Raw genomic sequence first — 24,510 nt, 5'->3', positions numbered from 1 at the left:
TTCTTTTCTTTCTCTCTCTTTTCTTTCTATTTCTTTCTTTCTTTCATTCACTTTTCTTGTTTTCTTCACTTGTCTTTACTTTTTCCTCCACTCAACGTTGCTGCAGCAGCTCTGACAAAGTTTCTGTGTTTTTGATTTGAGAAAGTGTGAATGTGGAGGAATTATCCAGATTATGGACTTGGGATCCCCCCCCCCTCTCTCTGTCCTCCCCCCTTCTTTCTCTCGCTCTCTCTCCCTCCCTCCTCCTCCCCCTCTTCTTGTCTCCCCCCCTGGGGTTGAAGCCAGAGGAAGGAAACGCTGTCTGTGTCTGAATGAAGCTAAAATTGGAAGCAGAGTGGCACTGCAGCGGAACCGGCAAATCATCCCGACTCCCAGCGCGCGCGTGTGTGTGTCTGTCTGTGTGTGTGTGTGTAAATGTGTGTGTACATGTGTCTGTGTGTGTACATGTGTGTGTGTTGGTAATGGACAAGATGGTGGTGGTGATGAGGAAGGGAGCGCCAAAACTTTTCCATTTGGGGGGCCACAGCAGCGCAAACAAAACTTCAAACGACGCGATCCCACCCAAGACAATCCCACACACACACACACACACACACACACACACTGGCAGATATCCACACACACACACACACACACACACACAGGGACACACACACACACTGGTCGTCCCACGCAGACAAGCAGGAAAAGCAGCAGATCTTCAACTGACCACACTTTGTTCTGCAGCCGCAAGAAAGAAAATTATTTCACATCCCAGTGGCTCCATGCACTCACATCCACACACACACACAAACACGCAAACACACTGAAACACGCACACACACACTTCTATAGCGACTTTAAAACACACTCTGACATTTCCACATTTAAACCCTCTCATCACCGGAGACAGAAAAACTTGAAAAACTTCATTTTTCTTGTGTTTTTCTGAACTTTTTCCAAACAAAAACTCTAATTTTCTGCAAAAATCCTCCAGAAAACCTAAAAATATCAAACTGTTTCACTCCAAATGCAAAAAAAAAACACACACACATGTGCACTCCTCGGCCCTCGACTTCTAATTTGCCTTCAGAAGTAAAAAACGTGTCTGAATATTTCATCTCTCAGCAAGAAACACAGAACCTCTTTTGCATAAAACAGCTGCAACATCGAGAACTAAGAGTGAAACCAAGAACCAAGAGACATGAATTCATGTCTCATTTAGACCAACTGAAAACACCAAAAAGCTGAGTCTGCACGCAGCCAGAGGGGATGATGATGATGATGAGAGAGAGAAATTCACAATAAGATGCATTTAATAAGTCCAGATGAGAAGAAGTGAAAGACACAAGTCAGAGGGAAGTGGAGGAGAAATAAAACTCAGTGTAAATCCATCAACGACTCCGTTGTCTTCATTAAAAACTAATGCAAACTCCTTAACGAAGAAGAAAAAGAAAAGGACGGACTGAAGCGCTGAGCAAAAACTTCAACAAGCACGTTTTAATTTAAACATCTGAAAACGTGGAGCTGTTTCCGTTTAAAACGATCCAAACCAGAGCAAAAACAACAAACAAACACACAAAAAAACAAAAAAATGTAAATTCAACAACTGCAAAAAAAATCCAGTTAAATTTAAATCGGAAAAATCAAAAACTTCATGAAATTTCCCATCGGAAACAAGACGCACGGAGTCAAAAAAAAGGCAAATAAAAGACGTTTAAAGTGATAAAATTTGGATTCAAACGGTAAAAAAACTGTAAAAAAATCAAACTGTTTTAATAAATAAATGCATTTTAACGTATTTTCTAATTTAAAAAACAAAAAAAAGAAGTTTAAAGCTCAAAAAAATAGATTTTTCTTTGGTAAATATAGTTTTTTCTTTTAAATAAAAGTGTAAAAAACTCACCGTGTAACTTTGGTCCCATCCACACATAAGGACGAGTGATCAGATCCTCTGTAACTGTGTGTGTGTGTGACGGTATATAAAGAGAGAGAGTGTGTGTGTGTGTGGGACAGGTGCAGTCCGTCCGTCCTGCTCCTCCGAACGAAGCGCTGATACTCCACAGACTGAGTGTGTGTGTGTGTGTCTGTGTCTGTGTGCGTCCTACGATCGACTAACTGAGAAAACCAACAGTCCTCTATCTAAGTTGGAGAAGCCCCGCCTCCTCCTCCTCCTCCTCCTCCCCCTCCTCCTCTCCCCCACTCTACTTGCTCCTCCTCCTCCTTCTCATCCCTCCCTCCTCTCCTCCTCCTCCTCCTCCCCTCCTCCCTGTCTGCTCTCCTCACACACACACACACACACACACACACACACACAGACACACACTTTTCTTTGCGAGGAAGCAGCAGCAGCAGGCGCTTTCACCTGAGGCCATGAGCTGCACACACACACACACACACACAGAAACACACACACACACAAACACACAGAGACACACACACATTGAAAACACAGCACTTTGCTTTTCTGCAGAGAAAGAAGTTGTGTTCACCAATGATCATAATGTGTGTGTGTCTGTGTGTGTGTGTGTGTGTGTGGGAAATGTCTGTTAACAGCTTCAAAGGGGTAAACAACATCTAAGTGTGTGCGTGTGTGTGTGTGTGTGTGTGTGTGTGTGTTAAGGGGGGAAGCATTGAGTCACTGTCACAGGATGTCCCTCTCTTCTTCAGGAAAACACACACTCACTTACAGACACACACTTACAAACACACACAGACACACACACATGCATGTTGCCTCTAGGGGGCAGGACTGATCTGCCCTCGCTGCTGAGGAGCCTTCAAGTCTCTCTCTCTCTATCACTGTACATCTACATCTCTCCACTTCTCTCTCTCTTTTTCACTTTCTCTCTCACTCCGTAAAACAACTTCATTTCAAACTCCAGATTAAAGCGTCAACAACAGGGAACAAGAAACAAAAAGACAAAAAAAACTTAATGACACAACAACACGGAGGACTGGAGCAGATAAAGTGTCGATAACATGTTTAGTCTCCTAAAATGTGTTAAAATAGAAACATAACAACTGCAAATGTCACAACAGGGATCAATACTCACTGGATTTAAACCCTAATGTGCAAAAAATGAGTCAGATCTGATCACGATTCAAATCAAATTCAAATTCACACTGTAAAAATGTGAGGTATAGGACATAAAAGAAGAAGGATGAAAAACCAATCTTTCTACGGTGGCCCAGAGCGCCCAACACACTTCGCTGCACGTGCACCATGCAGGAGAAAGCACACAAACACAAACACAAATTAAAGTGCTGCAAGTTCACACACCACAAAAAAGGTATTTGTGTGTTTTCTTTGTTTTTTGTTTTTGTTTTTTTGCTTTCTGAACTATTTAATGAATCGATCTTCATTCTTTCAAAGTCAAAGTCAAAAACTTTATTTGCCATTTGTGCATACACACATAGGAACTTCTGTGTGGTTGTTCTGAGTCAGGTGGAGAAACACAAGGACATACAAGGCACAAGGAAAAACACTTTAAAACGGCTCGAATCTGGGATTAAAAGGAAGGACAAGGACATAAAATTCTCTAAAAGGACCAGAAATCTATAAATAAAAGTGTATAAATAAAAATAGATGTAAAAAGTGCAAAGTGCTACTGCAGGTAGGTGTGTGTTGTATTGCCATGTGGCCGGATTATTTTGTGTTTGCTATAGGAGTCTGACTGTAGCCGGGTAGAAGCTATTGAAAAAGCGTGTCTTGTTGTGAAACGTCGTCGCTCTGTGGATCTACGTTAACTTTTCACTTCACTCAGCTTCTCATTTAACATCAAAATGAACAAGGAGTTTACAGTAGTTTCTCCATCCTTGTAACGTCTCATCTTTGTCTTTTAAATTAAAACATATTATATATATATATTTTTTTTTTACAGTGAAGTTCAGCTCCAAATTAAAACCTCACAGCTCCGATGATTCTGTTTTAACAAAACTTCACTAACACTGGAAATTCCCGTCTAATTGTCCCCCGACTCCCTCAATTTACCTCCTACTCACTCTCCTTCCCTCTCTCCCTCTCTCCTTCTCTCTCTCTCTCTCTCTCTCTCCCTCCTCCAGCCCTTTGATTTACTCTCTGTATTTACAAAAATGATTTTCCACACTGATTTCTCTCTCTCTCTCTCTCCCTCTTTTTCCATCACTTTTCTCTCCCCCCTGCAAAATAAAATAAACCGATTCAGAAAAAGTCCCCGCTCCTGCATGTCTTTTGTGTTTCATAAATGTTTTTTTCTTGTCTAAATATGAGCTTCACATAAATCACTGTCAAATGGGAACGGAAAAAAATTAAATAAATGATAATAAATGAAGGAAAGTGACTCATAATGTATTTAAAAATATAAAAAATTGAAGTGAAGCGACAGAAAATAAGAAATAAAATGAGTGAATTCAATAATTTAATGTGATTTTATCATTTAAATGCTGTTTTTTGGGGGGATAAATTCAGCACAAATGACTTAAAAACATGTTCAAGAAAACGATTTTACGTCTCGACTCGACTCCAGACTTTAAACGTTAAAACACAAACGTCTGGGAAATGAACAGATGAGACGAGAAAAGAAGAGAGGAAGAGGAAGAGAAAAGAGAGAAAAAAATCAGTGTTTTCTGCTCTTCAGCTCTCGGTGTCTGACAGTCATCAGCGTCGGGCTGCAGAAACTAAAAAAAAACAACTAAACGAGTCCACGTCCGTTTGTGTTTTCTTTTCTTTCGCTAATGAAGAACAATGATCAGGAAAAGAAAACAAGCAACAGGAAGAAGAAAAAGAAGAAGAGAGAGAGAGAGAGAGAGAGTCAGGACCTCCCTCCCTCTCTCTCTCTCTCTCTCTGGTGACAGAGGGTCTGACCACATCACTCGCTGCCTACTGCTTCCTGCCAACGGACGACCCCGACACACACACACACACACACACACACACACACACACACACACACATGCACGCACACATACACACACACACACACACACAGCTGCAGATCTGTCCCACAGCTGTCGGACATGTTGATGCTTTGCAGCAAAGCGATTCCTCCCACTGCAAAACAACCAGAGAGACTTACACAGACTGCAATATGTATGAACCCACATGGACACACACACACATACACACACACACACACACATCCATACATTCATGTGCAAGTATTTTGCATGATCAATAAGTATCTGGGTGGTGGGGGGGGATGAGGGGGAGGAAATGTAAAGCTGCTTTTAAGTGGCTGCTTGTTTCCGTTTGCATGAGAAGAGTCACTTTCCAGTCGTTTCTGTCTGATGTTAAATTTAAGTTTTACAGATGTTGATCATGATGATTTTATGGACTTTATGGAACTGCGCTCATATTAAAAACTCAGTGCAGGAGGATCCACCTCTCCACTGCTCACCTGTATCACCTGTAATAGAGTTATTACTGCAAAAACTCAAAATCTTTCCAAGAATATTTGTCTTATTTCTTGTCAAAATGTCTCATTTCTAGTCAAAACTAATCTCTTTCCACTTAAAATAAGACTCGTCACCTAATAATTAACTTGTTTTTAGATCATTTTCACTTGTTTCAAACTAATTTTCACTTGAAATAAGTAGAAAAATCTGCCAGTGAAAGCAAGTGTGCTTTCTGTGCTTGTAATAAGAAAGAAAAACTTGCTCTACTATCAGATTTTCTACTTATTTCAAGTGAAAATATGCTTGAAAGAAGTAAAATGTGTCTAAAAACAAGCTACTTTTTAATGTGATGAGTCTTATTTTAAGTAGAATGAGGTTTGTTTTGACTAGAAATAAGACAAATATTCTTGGTAAGATTTTGAGTTTTTGCAGTGAACCCTTTGAGGTGGAGTATTCAGTTTCAGTTTTATTTATTTTTTTAAATGGGAACAGTACATATTGATGAACACTGTCATGTAAATATGTGGGATTGTAGCCAAGTGGCTAATTTCCATCCCCAGTCCCATTGGCAGGTTGATGTTAGACATAAAAACAATGAAGATAAAAGCACAAGAGGCAGGACTAGGACAATAGAAGAACAATACAACATGAACACATATAACACCTTGACATCTTACACAAACATATATGACATGAACAACATACGTATAAAAAGTGCTACAGTGCTAGTTAAAGTGATATGTGCTAAAGTGACGAGTGCAAGATTAAATGTATTCTGATTGCACAATGCCCCAATAAAGTGGAGGATTGACTTAAATTGCACTATGCCCATGGCACATGCAGATGTGTGTCTAATATATATATATAAAGTTATATAACATATAAAGTTTGCCTACATAAATGTGTTATGTACACACTATTGTATGGAATTGAGATACATAAGTATATGTATAAGTATTGAGGTGTGTTTCAGCTGCAGATGAAGCTGTGGAGAAGTGGATCCTGCAGCACGAGCAAAGAGGAGAGAGTTTTCTTTACAGCAGCTTTCATATGTACAGTGTGAGTGATGTTTTAAAGATTTTGGGTGGAGTATTCCTTTATATAATAAACACAGATGGAGGAATAACACACACACATGTGCATTCATATTTTTGCAGCAGCTTTAAGTTTCTAATGTAATCTGTTTCATTCCTGCAGAAAATATAGAAGTCAATTCATTCAAAGATTCTCTCTCTGTGTCTTTGAAATGACATGGGGGGTGTAGCTGGGGGGTATCTGCAGTAGGTGGTGTAAAGGTAAAGGTATTATACCCCCCCTCCTACCTACCCCTACCTACACACACACACACACACACACACACACACACATGCAGCACTAAAGTCACATTATTGAAATGTGTCTTTTTGTTCCTGCGGGGGCCCTGCATGCATGCCTGCAGGAGAGAGAGGGGACACACAAAGGACGGCCCGGGGACCTCCTGGGTCTCTGTTAGTTTAACAGAGGGCCTCTATCACACACACACACACACACACTGAAACACACACACACATGCACTGAAACACATGCACTGAAACACACACACACATACACACATGCACTGAAACACACACACACGCACTTTCCTCCTGCATAAACTTTCTTTCTTGCCTCAGTTGTTCTACAGTCGGAGATTTCTGCCTCGAGTCGGATCAGAGGATCAGAGGAGAGAGAGAGAAAGGGGGGAGGGGGGAGGAGGAGAGAGAGAAAGGGAGGGTGAAGGTGAGAGAGCAAGGAAAGGAGAAAGGAGGGATGCACGGGCTTCAGGGGGCTAAAGGTGGGATTAACACTTTGCATTCCTGCACTAGGGGAAACGTAACCTGTCGCTGTGTGTGTGTGTTTCCATGTGTGTGTGTGTGTGTGTGTGCAGCAGCCGTGATCTGTAACGAGGTCCAACACTGATGTTCAGGTTCAGGTCCGACCCCCCGCCCCTACACACAGACACACACAGACACACACACACACACACACACACATCCTCTTCTCTATCTACGGTCACGTGAGCGGAGTTTTTCGGCCCCTAAAACTGAGACTGTCTGAAAACCCCCCGTGTTGCATTTACTGTACGTATGTGAGTCTGGGAAAAACAGAAACTTTTGCATGAAGCCGAATCCTCCGTTTACTTCCTGTTTACACACCTGCACACACAGACGCACAATGTCCAGCATTCATTACTGAACTATCTGTCTATCTATCTACCCACACGGAAAGAACCTATAGGTTTTAATATAGGTTTGAATATATAAAATTAGCCGTTTTCATATATACGCATGCACACAGATAAACTGCATATAGGTTTCATATATGCGCATATATATATATATATATATATATATATCATATCCTCATGAGGATATATGCGCATATATGAAACCTATATGCAGTTTATCTGTGTGCATATATGCTGCCTATATGCGTATATGAAAACGGCCAATTTTATGTATGTCACATATATTCAAACCTATATTAAAACCTATAGGTTCTTTCTGTGTGGGTATCTATCTATCTATCTATAGATATTTCTTTCTTTCTTTTTTGTCTCTGTCTTTTTACTTCTTTCTTTCTCCTTAAATCTCTTTTAGTTTTAAACATTGTAGTGTTTGTGAAATCTATCTATCTATCTATCTATCTATCTATCTATCTATCTATCTATCTATCTATCTATCTATCTATCTATCTATCTATCTATCTATCTATGTCAAACAAAACTAAAGAAAAGAAGTGTTTTAATCATCACAAGCTGGAGAAACGCTTCCTGTGAGTTTAGTACACAACAAACCAATTAGATAAAGCAAATCAAACACACTTGATGACATTGTGTTTCTACACAATCAGATGTTTTTTTGAAAGTGACGTAACAGCCTGTATCCGTCACTTCTCCTTATTTGTTTTTAAATGTCCCAGAACGAGTCTCCCAGAGAAGCTTGGCGTCATCGATTCCTCAGCTTCCACTTAAATGACGCAAAATAAATCAGCTTCACTTGTAATTTGAATGTGGTGACTCAGCGGTAACAGAGCAACTTTATTTATCGTTTAGTTCTGGAGACGAGTTCGAGGGGAGGGGGGAAACACCGACGCGCTCGCACAAAGAGAGTTCATCCTGATAAAGTTCTCCAGAGTGTTAAACTCTTTCCTCTCCTTAATCTCTTTCTCCCTCTCTCCTCCACCTCCTCCTCCTCCTCTTCTTCCTCCCATCTTCCCCCCCTTCACTTCACTTCACTTCTCCCCCGACTCCTCTCCCAAACACTTTAATTGCAGCCCACAGGCCATTTGATGCCTCACCAAATCACTGCGAAGAGATCAGCTATTGTCCATTTCCTTTGTGTGTGTGTTGAGTGTGTGTCTTTGTGCATGAATGTATGTGTGTATGTGTGTGTGTGTGTGTGTGTGTGTGAGGTAAAGTGTGTTACCAAACGACAGTTGTACAATGGGGCGCAGCAGCACGGTGGACCCTCTGTCAGTGTGTGGATTTAAGGAGTTAATCCTCGAATGGAGAAGCCATTAGGGAGAATTAGGCAGGTTAGACCCAACCATGATCCCCTATCTGTGTGTGTGTGTGTGTGTGTTTGTGCGTGCATGTGTGTGTGTGTGGCAGCCGTGAGCGCGTGGCATGTGTCAGGGTCGAAGAAGAGCCGGAGGTGCGTCGGGCACCAAAGAAAACGAGGCGAAGGAGGAGGAGTGGTAACCCCCCCTTCCTCCTTTCCTAATCTTGCCAGTCCACCCCTGCTGTGCACACACACACACGCACGTACACACACACACTGGTCAGTCTCAACAGATGGGTGCAGCAGCAGAAAGGCCAAGGGTAAACTTGTGCAATACCCAAACCAGACAGTCGTCGTCTCCCCCCACCCCCCTCCCCACCCCCCACGCCTCAGTGTCTACAGCTAATCACAGTGTCCTCAGCACGCAACCAAACACACTCCTCATTAAGTGCCATCTAAACACACACACACACACACACACTCACACACTGTGCTCTGAAGACGTTTACACAACTATTTTCCAACAATATGAATAGTAATAACTCACATTGGGCTGCACAGCGTTTGGCTTCAGATCCATCAGACATGGAGGTGAAAGTAAAAAAATGTCTGTTGTTTTATTATTATCACGTTACATACTGTAGAAAACCTTCTGAGTCATCATCTCTCGGGGTCTCCGTGGAAACACAACTTTACGCTTCAAGGACGCCGACGCCGCCGACATTCCTCCATCTCCGCAGTGTGTGTCCATCTCCATTATCTCTGTGTTGTTTCAGTATCAGATAACGATCTCGTTGTTGTGGCCTTACTCACTTTCTTACTCACAGATACTGTAAAAAAAAAAAAAAAAAAAAAAATAGCTGGAGCTAGCAGGTGGTTAGCCTCCTAGCCTTGTATGGCCGCTAATGTCCAGAAATAGCCTTGGCAGCTAGCCTACATCTGTCAAATCTTCGTCATTTTGTTAAAAACGTCACAAATCAGTCACCAGGTAAAGTCAAAGATGAAATGTAATAGCTATCATGTGTTAATTAATGAGTTTTAAGGGATCTAAAAGCATATTTATCAAAACATTAAAGACAGCCACACTATTGCCCCCTTTTTTCAGTATCTATGCTAAGCTAAGATAAGCTAAACTAAGCTAATCATCCAGCTAAATAACACACTAGTCTCGCTCACCAGACCTTTTTCCAGTGAAGATTGTTTCTTGATTCTGAGATCGGAGGGGAAAAAAAACGGCCCGGTTGTTTAGATTTCTTTCAACCAATCACAATCGTTGCCACAACAACGGTGCTCTTGCAAAATATGGCGGGATAAGCATTAGCCTCGCTAGCTCACTGAAGACGATGGGCCTAGCTTGATAGATAGATAGTTCTTGTCTCCGGGGCAACTGTAAAGGCCGGACTTCCGCCGGGCGACTCGTTCCACCCAATGAGAGGCTAATCGCTTCAGCTCAAACTTATAACGCACAGACATAAGAGTGTATGGCTTTAATTTTTGTGTTTGTAATTTTCTTTTATCATATAATTGGAGTCGCTCTGACAACAGGAAACTCTTCCAACATGGTGGACGACGCTCTGTAACCGGCCCAACGTTGGCCGAACCGCTATCTGGCCTAACATGACTCCGCAAATGCAACACAGACAACGACGGTCTTATTAAATTGACATGTTCTTTTCCTCTGTTTCCCTTTTCTTCTCACTTTTATGCCGTCCAACATCTGGACCCAAAACAATCTTCATTTATCTGGATACAATAAAGCGACCAGGGCCAGGCCCAAAAACACACACACACACACACAGGCTACATACACAGGCTACACAAAGAGAAAAGTTTGCGGTAACTTCTGATCGGTTCACAGAGGTGAAGACAACTTGAAATTGTTTTGTTTGTTTGTCCTTCTCGTCCCTTTGTTGTTCATTTTTCCGGTCATGAGGGTCTGTCTCACTGCAAACCTACGTCACTGTGTGTGAGCCAACCATCAGCGTCAGCCCCCCGAGTCAGTCGAGCCGAAATAGTCCTCCTAACTCTTCTAAGAAACAGAAATAAATCAACTTTTTCTAAAGAGAGAGAGAGCGAGAGAGACTGAAAAAGAAAGAGAGATGGAGAGAGAGAGCGAGAGAGAGGTTTCCCGCATTCGCTCTCAGGTAGCCATTAAAAACTTCAGGACATAAACATGTTCCAGCAATATTCCAGTAAACAGCGGAAACGTGCAATGAGTCACCACATGCAACAGCAACGTGGAGATAACACACACACACATACACACACACTCACTCACAATCACACACACACACACACACACATGCCTGATGTCACGTTTACCCCCTGTCCTGGTAGTTTCCATTATTATAACAGGCCTCAGGACAAACCACTCTAGTGCAACTATTAAACTTAAAGACTCACAGTTTGTCTGTGGTTGACAAAAACCTAATTAACAGTGACTTCACTCTGTGTCTCTGTGCTGTTTATCTTCCGCTGTATCACTCTTTACATTCCTGAGGTTCCCACAAAAAACACTCACAAGCACCGTCTGTTGTCCTGGATTTTATACTATAGGCCTACTGTCACTTTATCTGGTTGCATCAAGTGCATAGTTGTGGCTTTTTCATTCATATTTATCCACCTGTAGCATCATCATCATCTGAAGTTCAGGATTTTACAGATTGTTTTTATCTTTCTGTGCATAAAACTATAATCTAAGCCACTTTTATCCTTCTGTTGCATCTGCTTTTGAGTAATTCATGATATTTTTAATTGTAAATTTCGACCTCAGAGAGATTATTATTGCTGGCATAGTTATAATATCTATATTACATGACAGTTTGCACTGCAGGTTGTAGGCTATGGCTTGTTAAGCGACCACAGACTCACCTGAGCTCTCTGACGATGAATTGAAGCGACAATAAAAAACACGCAGCTGCTGTAAAATCATTATGAGCTGCTAAAAGTCGATTCAAATAAACAATAGCGCCACGAAAAGGACGTTTAAAAGGAGAAATAAATATAAAACAGCAGACACTCACAGCGGACTAGACCTCCCGCGGTGTCTCACCTGTTGCTGCTCCGCTCCTGCACCGTCTGTTTCTCCTGCAGATCAACTCCGCTGCTGCTGCTGCAGGTTTGATTCCTGTTTTCCTTCCTACTGTAGCCTATGATATTAACGCTCCTGTGTGCACGCACGCGTAGTGTGTCTAGCGATACGCGCGCGCGTGAATCCACAAAGTGTTAAGTGCTCTTTTGTGTTTGTGCTCCTTTTCTACTCACATCAATTAGTCTCTCTAAGCCCCGCCCCCTCTTAGCTCCTTCTCTCACCACCTTCCCTCACCTTCTCCCCTTTATTCATATTTACCCTCTTCTGTCCTTCCTCTCCATTATCTTTTCCCCTTGTTTCCCCTCTTTACCTTACACCCCCTCCCTCCCTCCTTTCCTTCCTTCTTACCTTCATTTCCCTAACTTTTCCTTCTCTCCTTCCTTCTTCACTTCCCTTTATGTGGTTATTTTGAGGTATTCTGGACATTTTGACAGGAAACATGGTAGGACAAGTAAACTCTTACTAATCCGTAAATCAGAGTCAGAAAAGGATTTATTGGCCAAGTATGTTGCGTACATACAAGGAATTTGACTCAGTTTTGCATAGCTCTCACATAAAAGACGTACATAAACTGAACAATAAGTTAAGAATAATAAGAGTTTAAGTTTAAGTTTTATTTATTTATATAAAGTGCTTCAAAGTCAACAATTAAGTCACATAGGCATATAAACCAACATCAATAAAATGCAACAACATCATACACTTCAGTTAATCAAAAGAAGATATAAAAAAAACAGATTAAGTGCTAATTAAAAGCCAAAACATAAAAATAGGTCTTAAGGTGCTGCTTGAAAGCCTCAACAGAGTCAGCTGTTCCAGAGTCAGGGGCTGCAGCAGAAAAGGCCCCGTCCCCTGAAAAAGAATAAGAATAATACAAAAAAATAGTTAGATAACATTAGATAAATATGGTAAAGTGGTCAGATTGTACTGTCCAGTCACGTGTAGTGCAATCATGGGGGCATCATCTTGCACAACTTTTCATGCACATGCACGGCACAATAAAGATTCAGCAGTGACGGGCTGCAGCTTGAAGCGCTGTGAGGAGGAAAATGTGTATTTGTTTATTTCATGGCATCAGATCGGACTCCCTGATTTGTTGGACCTTGTCGATGTGCGTGTGTGTGTGTGTGTTTCCAAATGAAAACAAAGCAGCCAATACACAAACCTCATGCTGTTATCTTACACACATTATGGTAATTAGCCGCCACATCTCTGATGTTAAGTGTCCAATTAACACTTTCTATTTTTTGCTAATGTGATCACTCTGAACACACACACACACACACACACACACACACACACACACACACACACACACACACACACACACACACACACACACATGACTCCTAACAGCGCTGGGTGGAGGAGGGGAGCAAGACAGTTAATGCATCGTTGACACCCCCACATCTCCTGTGTCTCCTAAAGCCTGCAAGTCCACACACACACACACACACACACACACACACACATGCACACACGCAGACGGAGATAATGTTTTTGTTATCTCCTCAGAAGCTGTGCAGCTTATACTTAACAAGAAGTGTGTGTGCGTGTGTGTGTGTTTAACACTTTTAATGTAATTAGTGAGTCGGCACTTCCAGAAAAATGACTAAAGGTCCGGGTGCTGTTTTTTTGTTTTTTTTAGGCATTTACTGAAAGAGGCTGCAAACTGCAACACAAACTCCCACATGACACACTTCTGCCAAACGAAGCAGAATGAAGTGAGACAATGGTCACGTTTGCCAGAAAAGTGGGTCACTGCAGGGAGCTGGAGCACGCTCAACTGACAAAAAGTTGTGCGTGCACAAGCTCGAACTTGTGTGAGCACAAACTGAGAAATGCACACAAAAAAACAACAACACATTTCTCAATAGGAAACGCATCAAAATGTGCTGACTTCGAAAAAAACAACAAAAAAAACATCTAATCCGGTAAATTTTTAGCTTGATCTAACGATAAGAGTGACTGGATGTGATGTGTCGGAGTCGGCAGCAGCTCAGTGCACTCAGCTGTGAAGCCTTAATTACATTACATGTTGCTGCAACCAGTGTTTTCATTGTTCCTCGTGTTCATAAACCAGAAATCAATACATGGCTGAATGGCAGAGCAGCAGGCGGTAAGTGTGTCGCTGTGTCGCTGTGTGTGTGTGCGTGTCTTCTTCATTCATGTCCTTGTTTGTGTTCATTCAATGTGCTTTTAATTTGGCGCATTTGCGTTTTATTAGTTTTATTTGGTTTTCCCGTTTTACGCTGCATCAATACGACGTCTTGCTGTGCCCGTGGGCGTTTCCTGTTGACGTGTGTGTCCAGATTGAGTGACCAGTCATTAGGGGGTTAAATGGGGTCTGTTGTCCGAGCGCTCTGCTGATTAAGCCGGACTGGACCGAGGGGCTGGTGGGCACCTGCCATGAGCGGCCTCGGCCTCATCCATCACCCGCTGACCTGGCCGCAGCCTGCACGGCCCCCCGGACACCGCAGTGCATAGGCCCTCGGGGGGCCGTGGAGGAACTGACCACCACCGACTGCCATTATTACCCCCCCACTGGACCTGGAGCCAAGATTAACCCCACGGAGGCCCCGGTCGTTCTCCTTTCTAACCCTGGCCTCCAACCCTCGAGCTGACCCTCCAAGATGACCACGACCATAGCTGCCCCCCCAAATTACTTGAATAAATGTAGCTTTCAGTGGTTCTTCTCAATTAGTGCTGACAAAGACTTCAAGATCATCTACTTCTACTCATCCCAAAAGCAAGAATCCAAACTTGCTGCTACAGCAAATCTCCCAAGACATGGAGCCATTTAGGAGTTCTTCTTGCCTCATTGCCTGACTCCAAATACCAATAATGAGTACAGCTCAATGAAGGTCCAGATCCTTCAAATCCTCTCCAAGACCATCCCTAAATCTAAAATTGTCGGTACTCCACTCACAGACATCACTCTTCTGTATAAAACTAGGGCCCTGAAAAAAGCAAATCTTGTCTTGTCTGACCCCCAGCCATCCCTTGGCATCTGAATTTAACTTGCCACTTTCATCCAGTGTAGCACTGTTACACTTTGTTTGTTGCTTGTTGGATTGATGTTTATTGTAGTCCTGTGTCGTTGTGTCCCCCATGTTGTTGGTATTCTATCGTCACTCTTTTAAATTATTATATTGTGTATTGTTGTTTTTGCTGCTGGCTGCAACGCAAATTGCCCTCTGGGGACAATAAAGATATCTTGAATCTTCAATAACCACCAAGACCTTGATTGAAACCTTGAAGAAATCCAATGTCCAACCATGTCTACCACTACCTCTTGGTCGAAAACACTTCCAATGGCCTTAAACCAAGTTGACCCTTTAAAGACCCTTCTCCCTTCTCACTCCGGTTCAAACCTTGGTCCTAACCTTCGCCTCAACCCAGAGTAGCCCCATCACCACCATAACCTTAACGACCTGGGACTGAGCTGCTGCCCCTTGGAGACCCCTTCGATGGCAGAAAAACTGACCACAATTGTTACCTTCAAGACCTGAGGCAACAGGTTGAAGATGCTGCATATTCCTCTAAAATATCAATAAGTGGGGAACACATAGATATGTTTTGGTTACCCTCCTTTAGAATAATTAATATCATGGTTTGAGTGGGTTGTGGTTACTTCCTGCAACTGATGCAGACGGATTGATGGGTAAGGTCTATGGTCATTTGGTCATTTGGTCATTTGGCTCCGCTGTCATTTGCTTGACCCCCAACTGACCAGATTAATGAAACTGAAGTACATCGCTCCAGAGTTCAAACTGCAGCATATATAGACCTGTCTTTAGGATTATTGATTCATTATTATAGTCAATGATAAACCAGTTAAAGTGGCTTTTAACCCTTGAGGAACAACAGTTGTCATGCAAAATGTAGAAAGATCTTGAAGCACATATTTAAGATCTAGTATCAGCATTGACAACAAGTTTGAGGACTTGCATTAGATGTTTAAATACATACATTTTATATTCTGTATGTTAAATATAGTTGTTTCTGTTGCTTTTTAATAGAGGTACCCCCTCATCCAGAACAAAGCCTGAACCAGACAAAACAAGCTGAAGACACTCACCTAACCCAGACTCTGCATGCACACTTTAATATCATCCGCATTAAAACATAAAGAAAATCAATAAAAAATAATCAGCGGCCCGTGCCCTCCGTGGCCCCCCAGCTGTCAGAACCAGAATCAGATTAATAACATGATTAATAATAACAATACATACTAAATTAAACTGCCTCTGCTTGTGCTCATTTTGTAATTAGGACAAAAGATGTCGGGGGGTCCCATAGCGAATGAAACAGACGGAGGTGAAAGTCGTGATGGAACCGGACGTCACAGCAGGACGTTGTGGCTGCATAATAGAAATTAATAACTGGACACGAGAACATCGTGTCCTGGACAAAGTTGGAGGGGAGTGGGGTGAGGTGGGGGGTAAATCTTTCAAGGCAAGGCAAGGCAATTTTATTTGTATAGCCCGTTTTTACAAACAGTTTGTCTCAAAGGGCTTTACATGGCATCGTAACAACATCCTCTGTCCTTAGACCCTCACATCGACTGAGGAAAAACTCCATAGAAAACAAGTCCACAAACTGAAATCAGTTGTGTTTTTACATAGAATAAACCAGGTTTGGGTGCGGATGTACAGGTTTTAACTAGTTCACGGTCCACTGAGATCTATCTGATAGGAGTTCAGTTCACTGTTTCTTTCTTTATTCACACACACAAACACACAGAGAAAAGATATATGCACCAGTTGCGATCCCTTTATCAGCATGCGGAGAGGTAACACTAACCCAGTGACCTGCTGGCCTTGAAAAGTGAAATGGATTTACTGCTCTTCTCTTCTTCTCCTTCTTCTTTTTTCCTCTCAGATTGCTTGGATTGCTTCATTGTTGCTGCCCTCAGCTTTTATTACAGTGGTCACAAGTGTGTGCTAAAGTACACACTGGGGTTACGGCGTGTCATAACCTTATTTTACTTATTGGCTTGTGGGTTCAAATGTTGCTTTACTTTAATGCTGCTATGGTAGGAAGTCAGCAAAAGGAGTTTTATCTCTTACACACTGGCTATTGGATCTGTTTTAGTTGTATATTTTTAATTAATGGAGTCCATCTGAAGTTCATGCACAATGAAACCTTTGCAAATGGTCTTCAACCAACCCAAGAAGGCCACATTTCACTCAGTCCTACACCTGCACTTCTTGGTCTTGAACAATCAATCTGGATTTGGTAGATTTGGTAGATTAAACCCTAAAAACGGGTCCATGCCTATGTTCCCACAGCCTTATGTTCCCACAGTTCTAAGATTTTTCTCAAAATTAGGCCCTATGTTCCCACTGGACTCTCTCTACCTATCTGGACTCTATCTATCTGGCCTGTCTAGCCTCTACCTGGTCTTTTTACTAAACTTAACCAACTCTTTTCTTCATTGCCTAAACCCAACCAATGGTGTGACCAAAGGGCTGTGGGAACATAGGGCCTAATTTTCAGTGACAGCAAAAGTTAGAAATGTGGAAACATAAGGCTGTGGGAATATAGGGCTGTGGGAACATCGGAATGACCCCCCTAAAAACACTCTGCTAACGCTAACTGCTAACATGCTAACGTTACCATAGCTAGGGTGTCGCTTCTCCGTCTTCAAGAACCTATTGACGATCAAGAGCACCTCTTCTCCGAAACACCTCTCACTACCCAACAACATAAACAGATGTGTTTTCTACAGAACTCCTTGTTGCCTCTTTTTTTTTAAGGTCAGGGGTGTTTTGCTCTTTCACATAAATACAACTCGTCATCTCTCACACACCCACATGCACTTTCTCTCACACTCACTCTCATTATTCGGTTACTCACACACAAATAGACGTCAACTCTGTCACACATATTGTGTAAAGGCCTCTCCCCCGCGTTATCTCTATATCTCAGCTAAAGTCACGGCTTTTCAAGGACAAGAAAGAGAAAGTAGGTGAAAGACAACAGTGACATATATTCTGCAACAAAACAGCAACAATGTGTGTGTTTGTAACTATGAGTGACACTTCCCAGCACAAAGCCAACTATCTCAGGTGCATTTGTTTACCTGTGTGTGTATAAGGTGACACCCAAACCCTCTCACAATACAAACAGTGTCAGTTCAAACTGTACACACGCACACACACTGATACTCAGTGTGATGTGACCCACTAAGGATCACTGACTCTCTAATACTGTCTTCTATAAGATATGGAAACATGTCCTGTCTTGATCTTCAGGTCTGTGTTAACTTTATGATTCAACTAAGATCACAATGTCACTCTGAATGTTACTTTCTTAAACTTTTAAAACCATTGGTCCAAGAGTAAAACTCTTTAATAAGTAGGCAGGTTTTTATTACTTACTGCTCCAGTAGAAATTAGGCCAAATGATGTCCAATCTGGCAATGGACTTGTATTATATTGTATCGTGTCATATTATATCGTAGATTACTTTTTTCAAATTGTACTACTGAACTGTAGCTTTTTGCATCTTTTTGCACACCTATCTTATTGTACTGTACCGCACTGCATCGTAGCTTTTTGTATCATATCATATTGTATCGCATTCCACCATATTGTATTGTATCTTATCATATCTTGTTGTATCTTATCATACCATATTATTATTATACTGTATATATATATATATATATATATATATATCGTATCTTTTCTTTTTCCTTAATTTACATTTTTGAAGATTTTATAACAACTACCAAACAAAATAGGAAAAAACATACAACAAAACATAAAACAGAATAATCAGACAATGTAATGACAAAAAAAACAAAAAAACAATTATTTGCATAAGGTTTCAGTCAGAGGATGCATTTTCATCAATATACCATAACAACTAACACAAGCAGACTGCGTACTTACTTACAATAGCATATAGCAATAGCATATGCCTATATTAAAACACAAAGACAATGAGGAATTCATTACAGGTATAACAAAAAAAAAGATATTGTTTGTTATATAGCTCACCCATTGTATCTTTTCACGTTGTATTTTACTGTACTGTATGTACTGCATCGCACCTTTTTGTAACTTGCTGTATCATATCGTATCGTACCATATTGTACTGTATTGTATTGCGTTGTATTCTATCGTATCATGATGTATCGTTTCGTATTGTGTTTTATCATATTGTATCGCATTGTAACTTTTCGTATCGCTTCTTTTTGTATCATATCATATCGTATTGTACCGTACCATATCCTAGCTTTTCATACCTTTGTGTATCGTTTCATATATCGTATCGTGTTCCATCATATTGTCTCGTATCATATCATAACTCCTATTTGGGGAAAGTTATTCATATATACTCTGAATAACTTTTGTCCAGTTTTGGTTGCAGTAGTAGGAGGACCCTTAAATTCATCCACCACATTTTATTGTAGTTGATGCTGCTAAGTTAACTACTACTAATGGTCCCATTTGAGGGTTGTCCAATTGTCACTGCTGTTATTTTGAGAAGTATAATATTTTTAACGTGACATTATGCAATAAAACAAGCCAAACATAAAATCACTATTATCATCTTATGTCAGTTTGTCTAAAAGGGTTTTTCAGGTTTTTAGATTCTTTATGCACCTGTATCCATAAGAAGAGAGGACTGAAATTTATTTTGGAAGTGGTCCAAAAAAAAAGAAGAAAGAAAAAGAAGGAAATACTCCCACAAGCTCAGATAAAAGAGCAACCGGCTTTTACTGAAGACATCCATTGACTTCCACTGGACCTCTGTAGCTGCTTCTTCTCAACCATAGACAAGACAAACTCACAAATCAGTAATTCTGCTTTGTCTAAAGATCGTCCAATCAGAATCCAGCACCGAGCTAGTTACAACCAGACCTGTAAAACATATCCAATCCAATCCAATCCACTTTATTTGTATAGCACATTTTAAAAACAACAAGGTTACAGTAAGTGCTGCACAACAGATAGAAAAACAGTAAAATAAGGAAAGTTAAAATACAGTAGATTACTATAAAAGCATATGATAGAAATAAGAAAAACATAAAAGCAGGTAAAACACTGAGAAATATAAAAAATACAATAAAATACATCAAGGACCCGAACTAGAGACCCACCTGCAGCAGCAGCAGGAAGAAACGGGTGCACGCTGTAATATATAAATGTCAAGAAACACACACACACACACACACACACACATAGCAGGCTGCGGCGCGTGGCTGCTGTTGTTTGGCTTCAGTCCGATTTCACTGGCAGTCTGCCAAGCTAAACACACACACACACACACACACACACACACACACACACACACACAGACCCATTCACAGCTTAGCGCCAGGCTCAGATAAAGGCTTCCCTCAATCTGGCTGGGTGGCTGTACGACGTATATATGTGTGTGTGTGTGTGTGTGTGTGTGTGTGTGTGTGGACAGAGAGAGTGGAGAGAGAGAGGAGGTAAAGTTTAAGTACAGTCAGACAGGAGAGAGTAAACACTGATAAGTCCCAGCTGTATGTGTGTGTGCATGTGCATGTGTGCATGTGCATGTGTGTGTCCATGCAGCCCCCAACACACACACACACACACACACACACACACACACACACACTAAAACACTTCCGAGCATGCACCCCCCTTCCCTCCAAACCTTTCCATCAAATCCATCGTCCCACACACACTTCCACCACTTTGATGAGGTGAAGGAGTGTGTGTGTGTCCATGTTCAGCCTCTTTGTGTGTGTGTGTGTGTGTGTAGCGTGTGTCTGTGCAGGGAGAGCCCGATCTGTTTCGTGTAAAGATCAGAAGATTCGGCTCATGGGCACAGCGGAAGTAGAAGCCACACAAGTTTGAAGGAAACCGAGGGAGAGGAAGAAGAGGAGGAGGATGAGGAGGAGGAGGAGGAGGAGGATGAGGAGGAGGATGAAGAAGAGAGAGTGTGGAGTGAATGGAGAGAACAGCAGCGTTGTGCAGTTACAATGGTTATTATCAATAATCATCCAATAATCATTCATTGGGACTATTTTCACTTAATTAATACACATTCTGACTAGATAGAGACTCTTTATATGTATTTATCTTATTTTCATTCACATATTTGTCTCTATTTTATTCTCACTCTTACTAATAATAACGTACTAATCTAATCTAATTGGTTTAATTTATTAATAAACTCGACCATTTGTCATGAACTTTGTTGTTATTTGACAAAAATAGCCTAGACGTCTGTACCGTTTCTTTCTGCGCCCACATGAGGAAGAAGAGGAGGATGAGGAGGAGGATGAAGAAGAGAGTGTGGAGTGAATGGAGAAAACAGCAGCGTTGTGCAGTTACAACGGTTATTATCAATAAGCATCCAATAATCATTCATTGGGACTATTTTCACTGGCGGATTAATACACATTCTGACTAGATAGATAGATATATAGACTCTTTATATTACAGTTTTTTTTTATGATCGCTATGACCCGTTTTTCAATACTTTTCAAGCACTTTTTCAAAACTCTTCACACAGTTAGCACAACATCAGCCTTTCTTGTTCTTTTGAGACAAATACATACAATTAACACATTTCTTGTTCTTTTGAGACAAAAACATACAATTAACACATTTAAAATGTTGTTTAAACTTCTTTTACACACAAGCTGAACTAAGACCAAAACAGTAGATGTTACATTTTCAATTGCTTTCACACTGTTTGTCAAAACAGAAAACCTCATGTTCAAGGCCAAAGTGAGCAGCAGTTCACATTGTAGACTGAAACAAATTTATGACCTATATTTTGTTTCATTGCTTTTGAAAAACATTTGATTGAGCTCGTGCAAATACATCATCACAGATGATGATGATTTTTTTCTTTTTACAGTATCTTCTGCTCCTTTTTTCTTTTTTTATATTTGACAAGTAAATGACAGCTACTGTAAATGCAGATTTTTTTCTTTCATAAAGTGTTACAAAAAACTTCATGGAAAATGAAGAGGGGTTCAAAATAAACTACAGCACGGACATCAATTTATGATCAATACAATAATCTGTCTATTGTAAAACAGTGGAGCTGACACATGTAAAGTGGTTCAGTTTGTGTTATTCCATCAGTTGTTAGTGTTTTCTATGACACTGTGCTGTGACTGACTACATGCGTCAGTGTTTTGGTAGATTTAGTGAGTTGTGTTATTGTATTACTCTTTTGGGAATTGTGTGCTTTTGGTGTGATGTGTGTCAAGAGTTTTGAAAAAGTGTTTTAAGTATTGAAAAACGGGTCATAGCGATCGTGAGAAACTGTATACGTATATCTTATTTTCATTCACATACTTGTCTCTATGTAATTCTCACTCTTACTCTTACTATCGATAACGTACTAATCTAATCTAATCTAATCTAATCTAATCGGTTTGAATTTTGTTGTTATTTGACAAAAATAGACGTCTGTACCGTTTCTTTCTGCACCCACATCATTCTGCCTTCACTCATCAATGTGGTTGCTCTCTGTTTCTTTCTTTCTCTTTTATTTTTTTTAATCCTTTTCTGTGTAATGTGTGTCAGTAACTTCCACTTTCCCACGCTGTCAACTTCCCTTTTATTCACACACTCTGATGTCACCACATTTGACCTGATTAAGATCGTTCTTCTCTTGTTTTTTGTTTTTTTTTATATACTGACGTTCCTCGAGTCGGCTGCTCTTTAAATATCAGTCACAACTGTGTTTTGGTTCTCTGTTTCACATTGACACCGTGGCGGCTCCAATGCGTCATGCACAGACGATGGTTAACTAACCTGTTGTTGTACCACCATGCACAGACCCCGTCCCGACTCCCAGTCCTGTCACTGACTGCCAGTTTGACATGAATGAGGTTAAAACAGGATCTCCGGCGAAGCAGCACCAGTAGTAGTAGCAGCTTCCTGTCGACAATATATGGGCCCACATACTTTGCATAACATAGATAGATGAGCCAAAAAAGACAAGAGCGTTAGAGTGAACTCGTATATGCAAATAAAATGGTAACGGCACAGTTGTTGGAGCTGTTTAGTTGGGGGTTATCTCTTCCAGCATTTGTTTCTACAAAACATAAAACCGCAAAATCCATTAAACATCTAATCGGGGTTTGAACCTTGGCAGAGCTCCAGAGTTTTTTTTTTTTCTCTGACAGGCTGATGAAAAGATTAATAAGGGAAAGAAGGAAAGGGGGGAAAAAAAAGCTGGCAGGTGAGATTTTCTCACACATCTGAGCTTTTGCAAAGAACAGGATGTGTTCCCATATGTTCCCACTCGCTCCTGTGTTTTATTTTGTAAGTATCGATGCACAGGAAGTAGAGAAGGCCTTTAGTTAATTATAAGAAGTTGATTATCTTAAAGCCAAAGATAGGAAGAAATGAGAATGCCCTTGTTCTGTGTTGAAGCTCCACCAAACAAACCATCTCATTTTCCATCTTCTCTCTGGAGCTCTAGTAACAGCAGGCCGGTGTCAGCCAATCAGAAGAGAGGAAGCTCTGAGGCGGCTTCTCTTTCTGATTGGACGTCTGTTTTCTAAAGTGATCCAATAAAAATAAGAGCAGATTTCAGAATAAACACGCAGAAAAAACCAAAACCCTGCAAGTATTGGATGGTGGATGGGTCCAGGTGGTGGTGGTGGTGGGCGGGGCTTGGTGTGACTGCTTAGTTGTGACATCACAAAGTGACAGGAAGTCCTGACGGCTGGTTTTTAAAGGCTCAGTTTCTGAATACAGGCTGTGTGCATTTCTCTGTGGACTGAGGCTTTGATACTTTCACAGTATTAATATAGAACCTAGAGCTGCTTTATAATCACACTACATATGGACATCTACCTTTATACTGTATGGAGCTTTAACACAAACATCTACCTTTATACTGTATGGAGCTTTAACACAAACATCTACCTTTATACTGTATGGAGCTTTAACACAAACATCTACCTTTATACTGTATGGAGCTTTAATATAAACATCTACCTTTATACTGTATGGCGCTTTAACACAAACATCTACCTTTATACTGTATGGAGCTTTAATATAAACATCTACCTTTATACTGTATGGAGCTTTATTATAAACATCTACCTTTATTTTGAAGGAGCTTTAACACAAACATCTACCTTTATACTGTATGGAGCTTTAATATAAACATCTACCTTTATACTGTATGGAGCTTTAACACAAACATCTACCTTTATTTTGAAGGAGCTTTAACACAAACATCTACCTTTATTTTGAAGGAGCTTTAATACAAACATCTACCTTTATACTGTATGGAGCTTTAACACAAACATCTACCTTTATACTGTATGGAGCTTTAATATTTAACTTTAGATTTCTTTCCTCTTTTAAGACAACATTTTTATCAAATACACAGTAGTCACTTCCTCCTTTAGATCTAGTTCCTTAATGAAATGTCATGATGAAAGGATGGAGGAAGGCGGAAGAACAGACAAAGGGAAAACGAGGTATGAAGGCATGAAATCTACTTAAGATTTTGGTTTGATTGTGAAGTGGTTTTGAATGTTGTTTTTAAACTTTAGATTATTCCAGATTAATA

At 40.7% G+C, this 24,510-nt stretch overlaps 2 protein-coding genes across 2 annotated transcripts in view; both read right to left on the bottom strand.

Annotated features, from left to right (window-relative positions):
* Positions 1–2,021, bottom strand: part of prdm1a (PR domain containing 1a, with ZNF domain) — a 15,653-nt gene extending 13,632 nt beyond the window's left edge. The window contains exon 1 of the mRNA XM_085803037.1: positions 1,886–2,021. Within this exon, the coding sequence (XP_085659163.1) occupies positions 1,886–1,912 (27 nt within the window). The 5' untranslated portion in view covers positions 1,913–2,021. The remainder of the gene's footprint in view (positions 1–1,885) is intronic.
* The window catches only part of lingo4b (leucine rich repeat and Ig domain containing 4b), a 363,055-nt gene that overhangs the window by 10,157 nt on the left and 328,388 nt on the right, over positions 1–24,510 (bottom strand). The gene's annotated exons all lie outside the window — the stretch shown is intronic.

The sequence above is a fragment of the Trachurus japonicus genome, chromosome 16 (assembly GCF_045865225.1).
Source record: "Trachurus japonicus isolate A0001 chromosome 16, Traja_1.0".
NCBI classification, from domain to species: domain Eukaryota; kingdom Metazoa; phylum Chordata; class Actinopteri; order Carangiformes; family Carangidae; genus Trachurus; species Trachurus japonicus.
The sequence above is the reverse complement of the archived record's forward strand: the minus strand, read 5'-3'. Positions and strand labels throughout refer to the sequence as shown.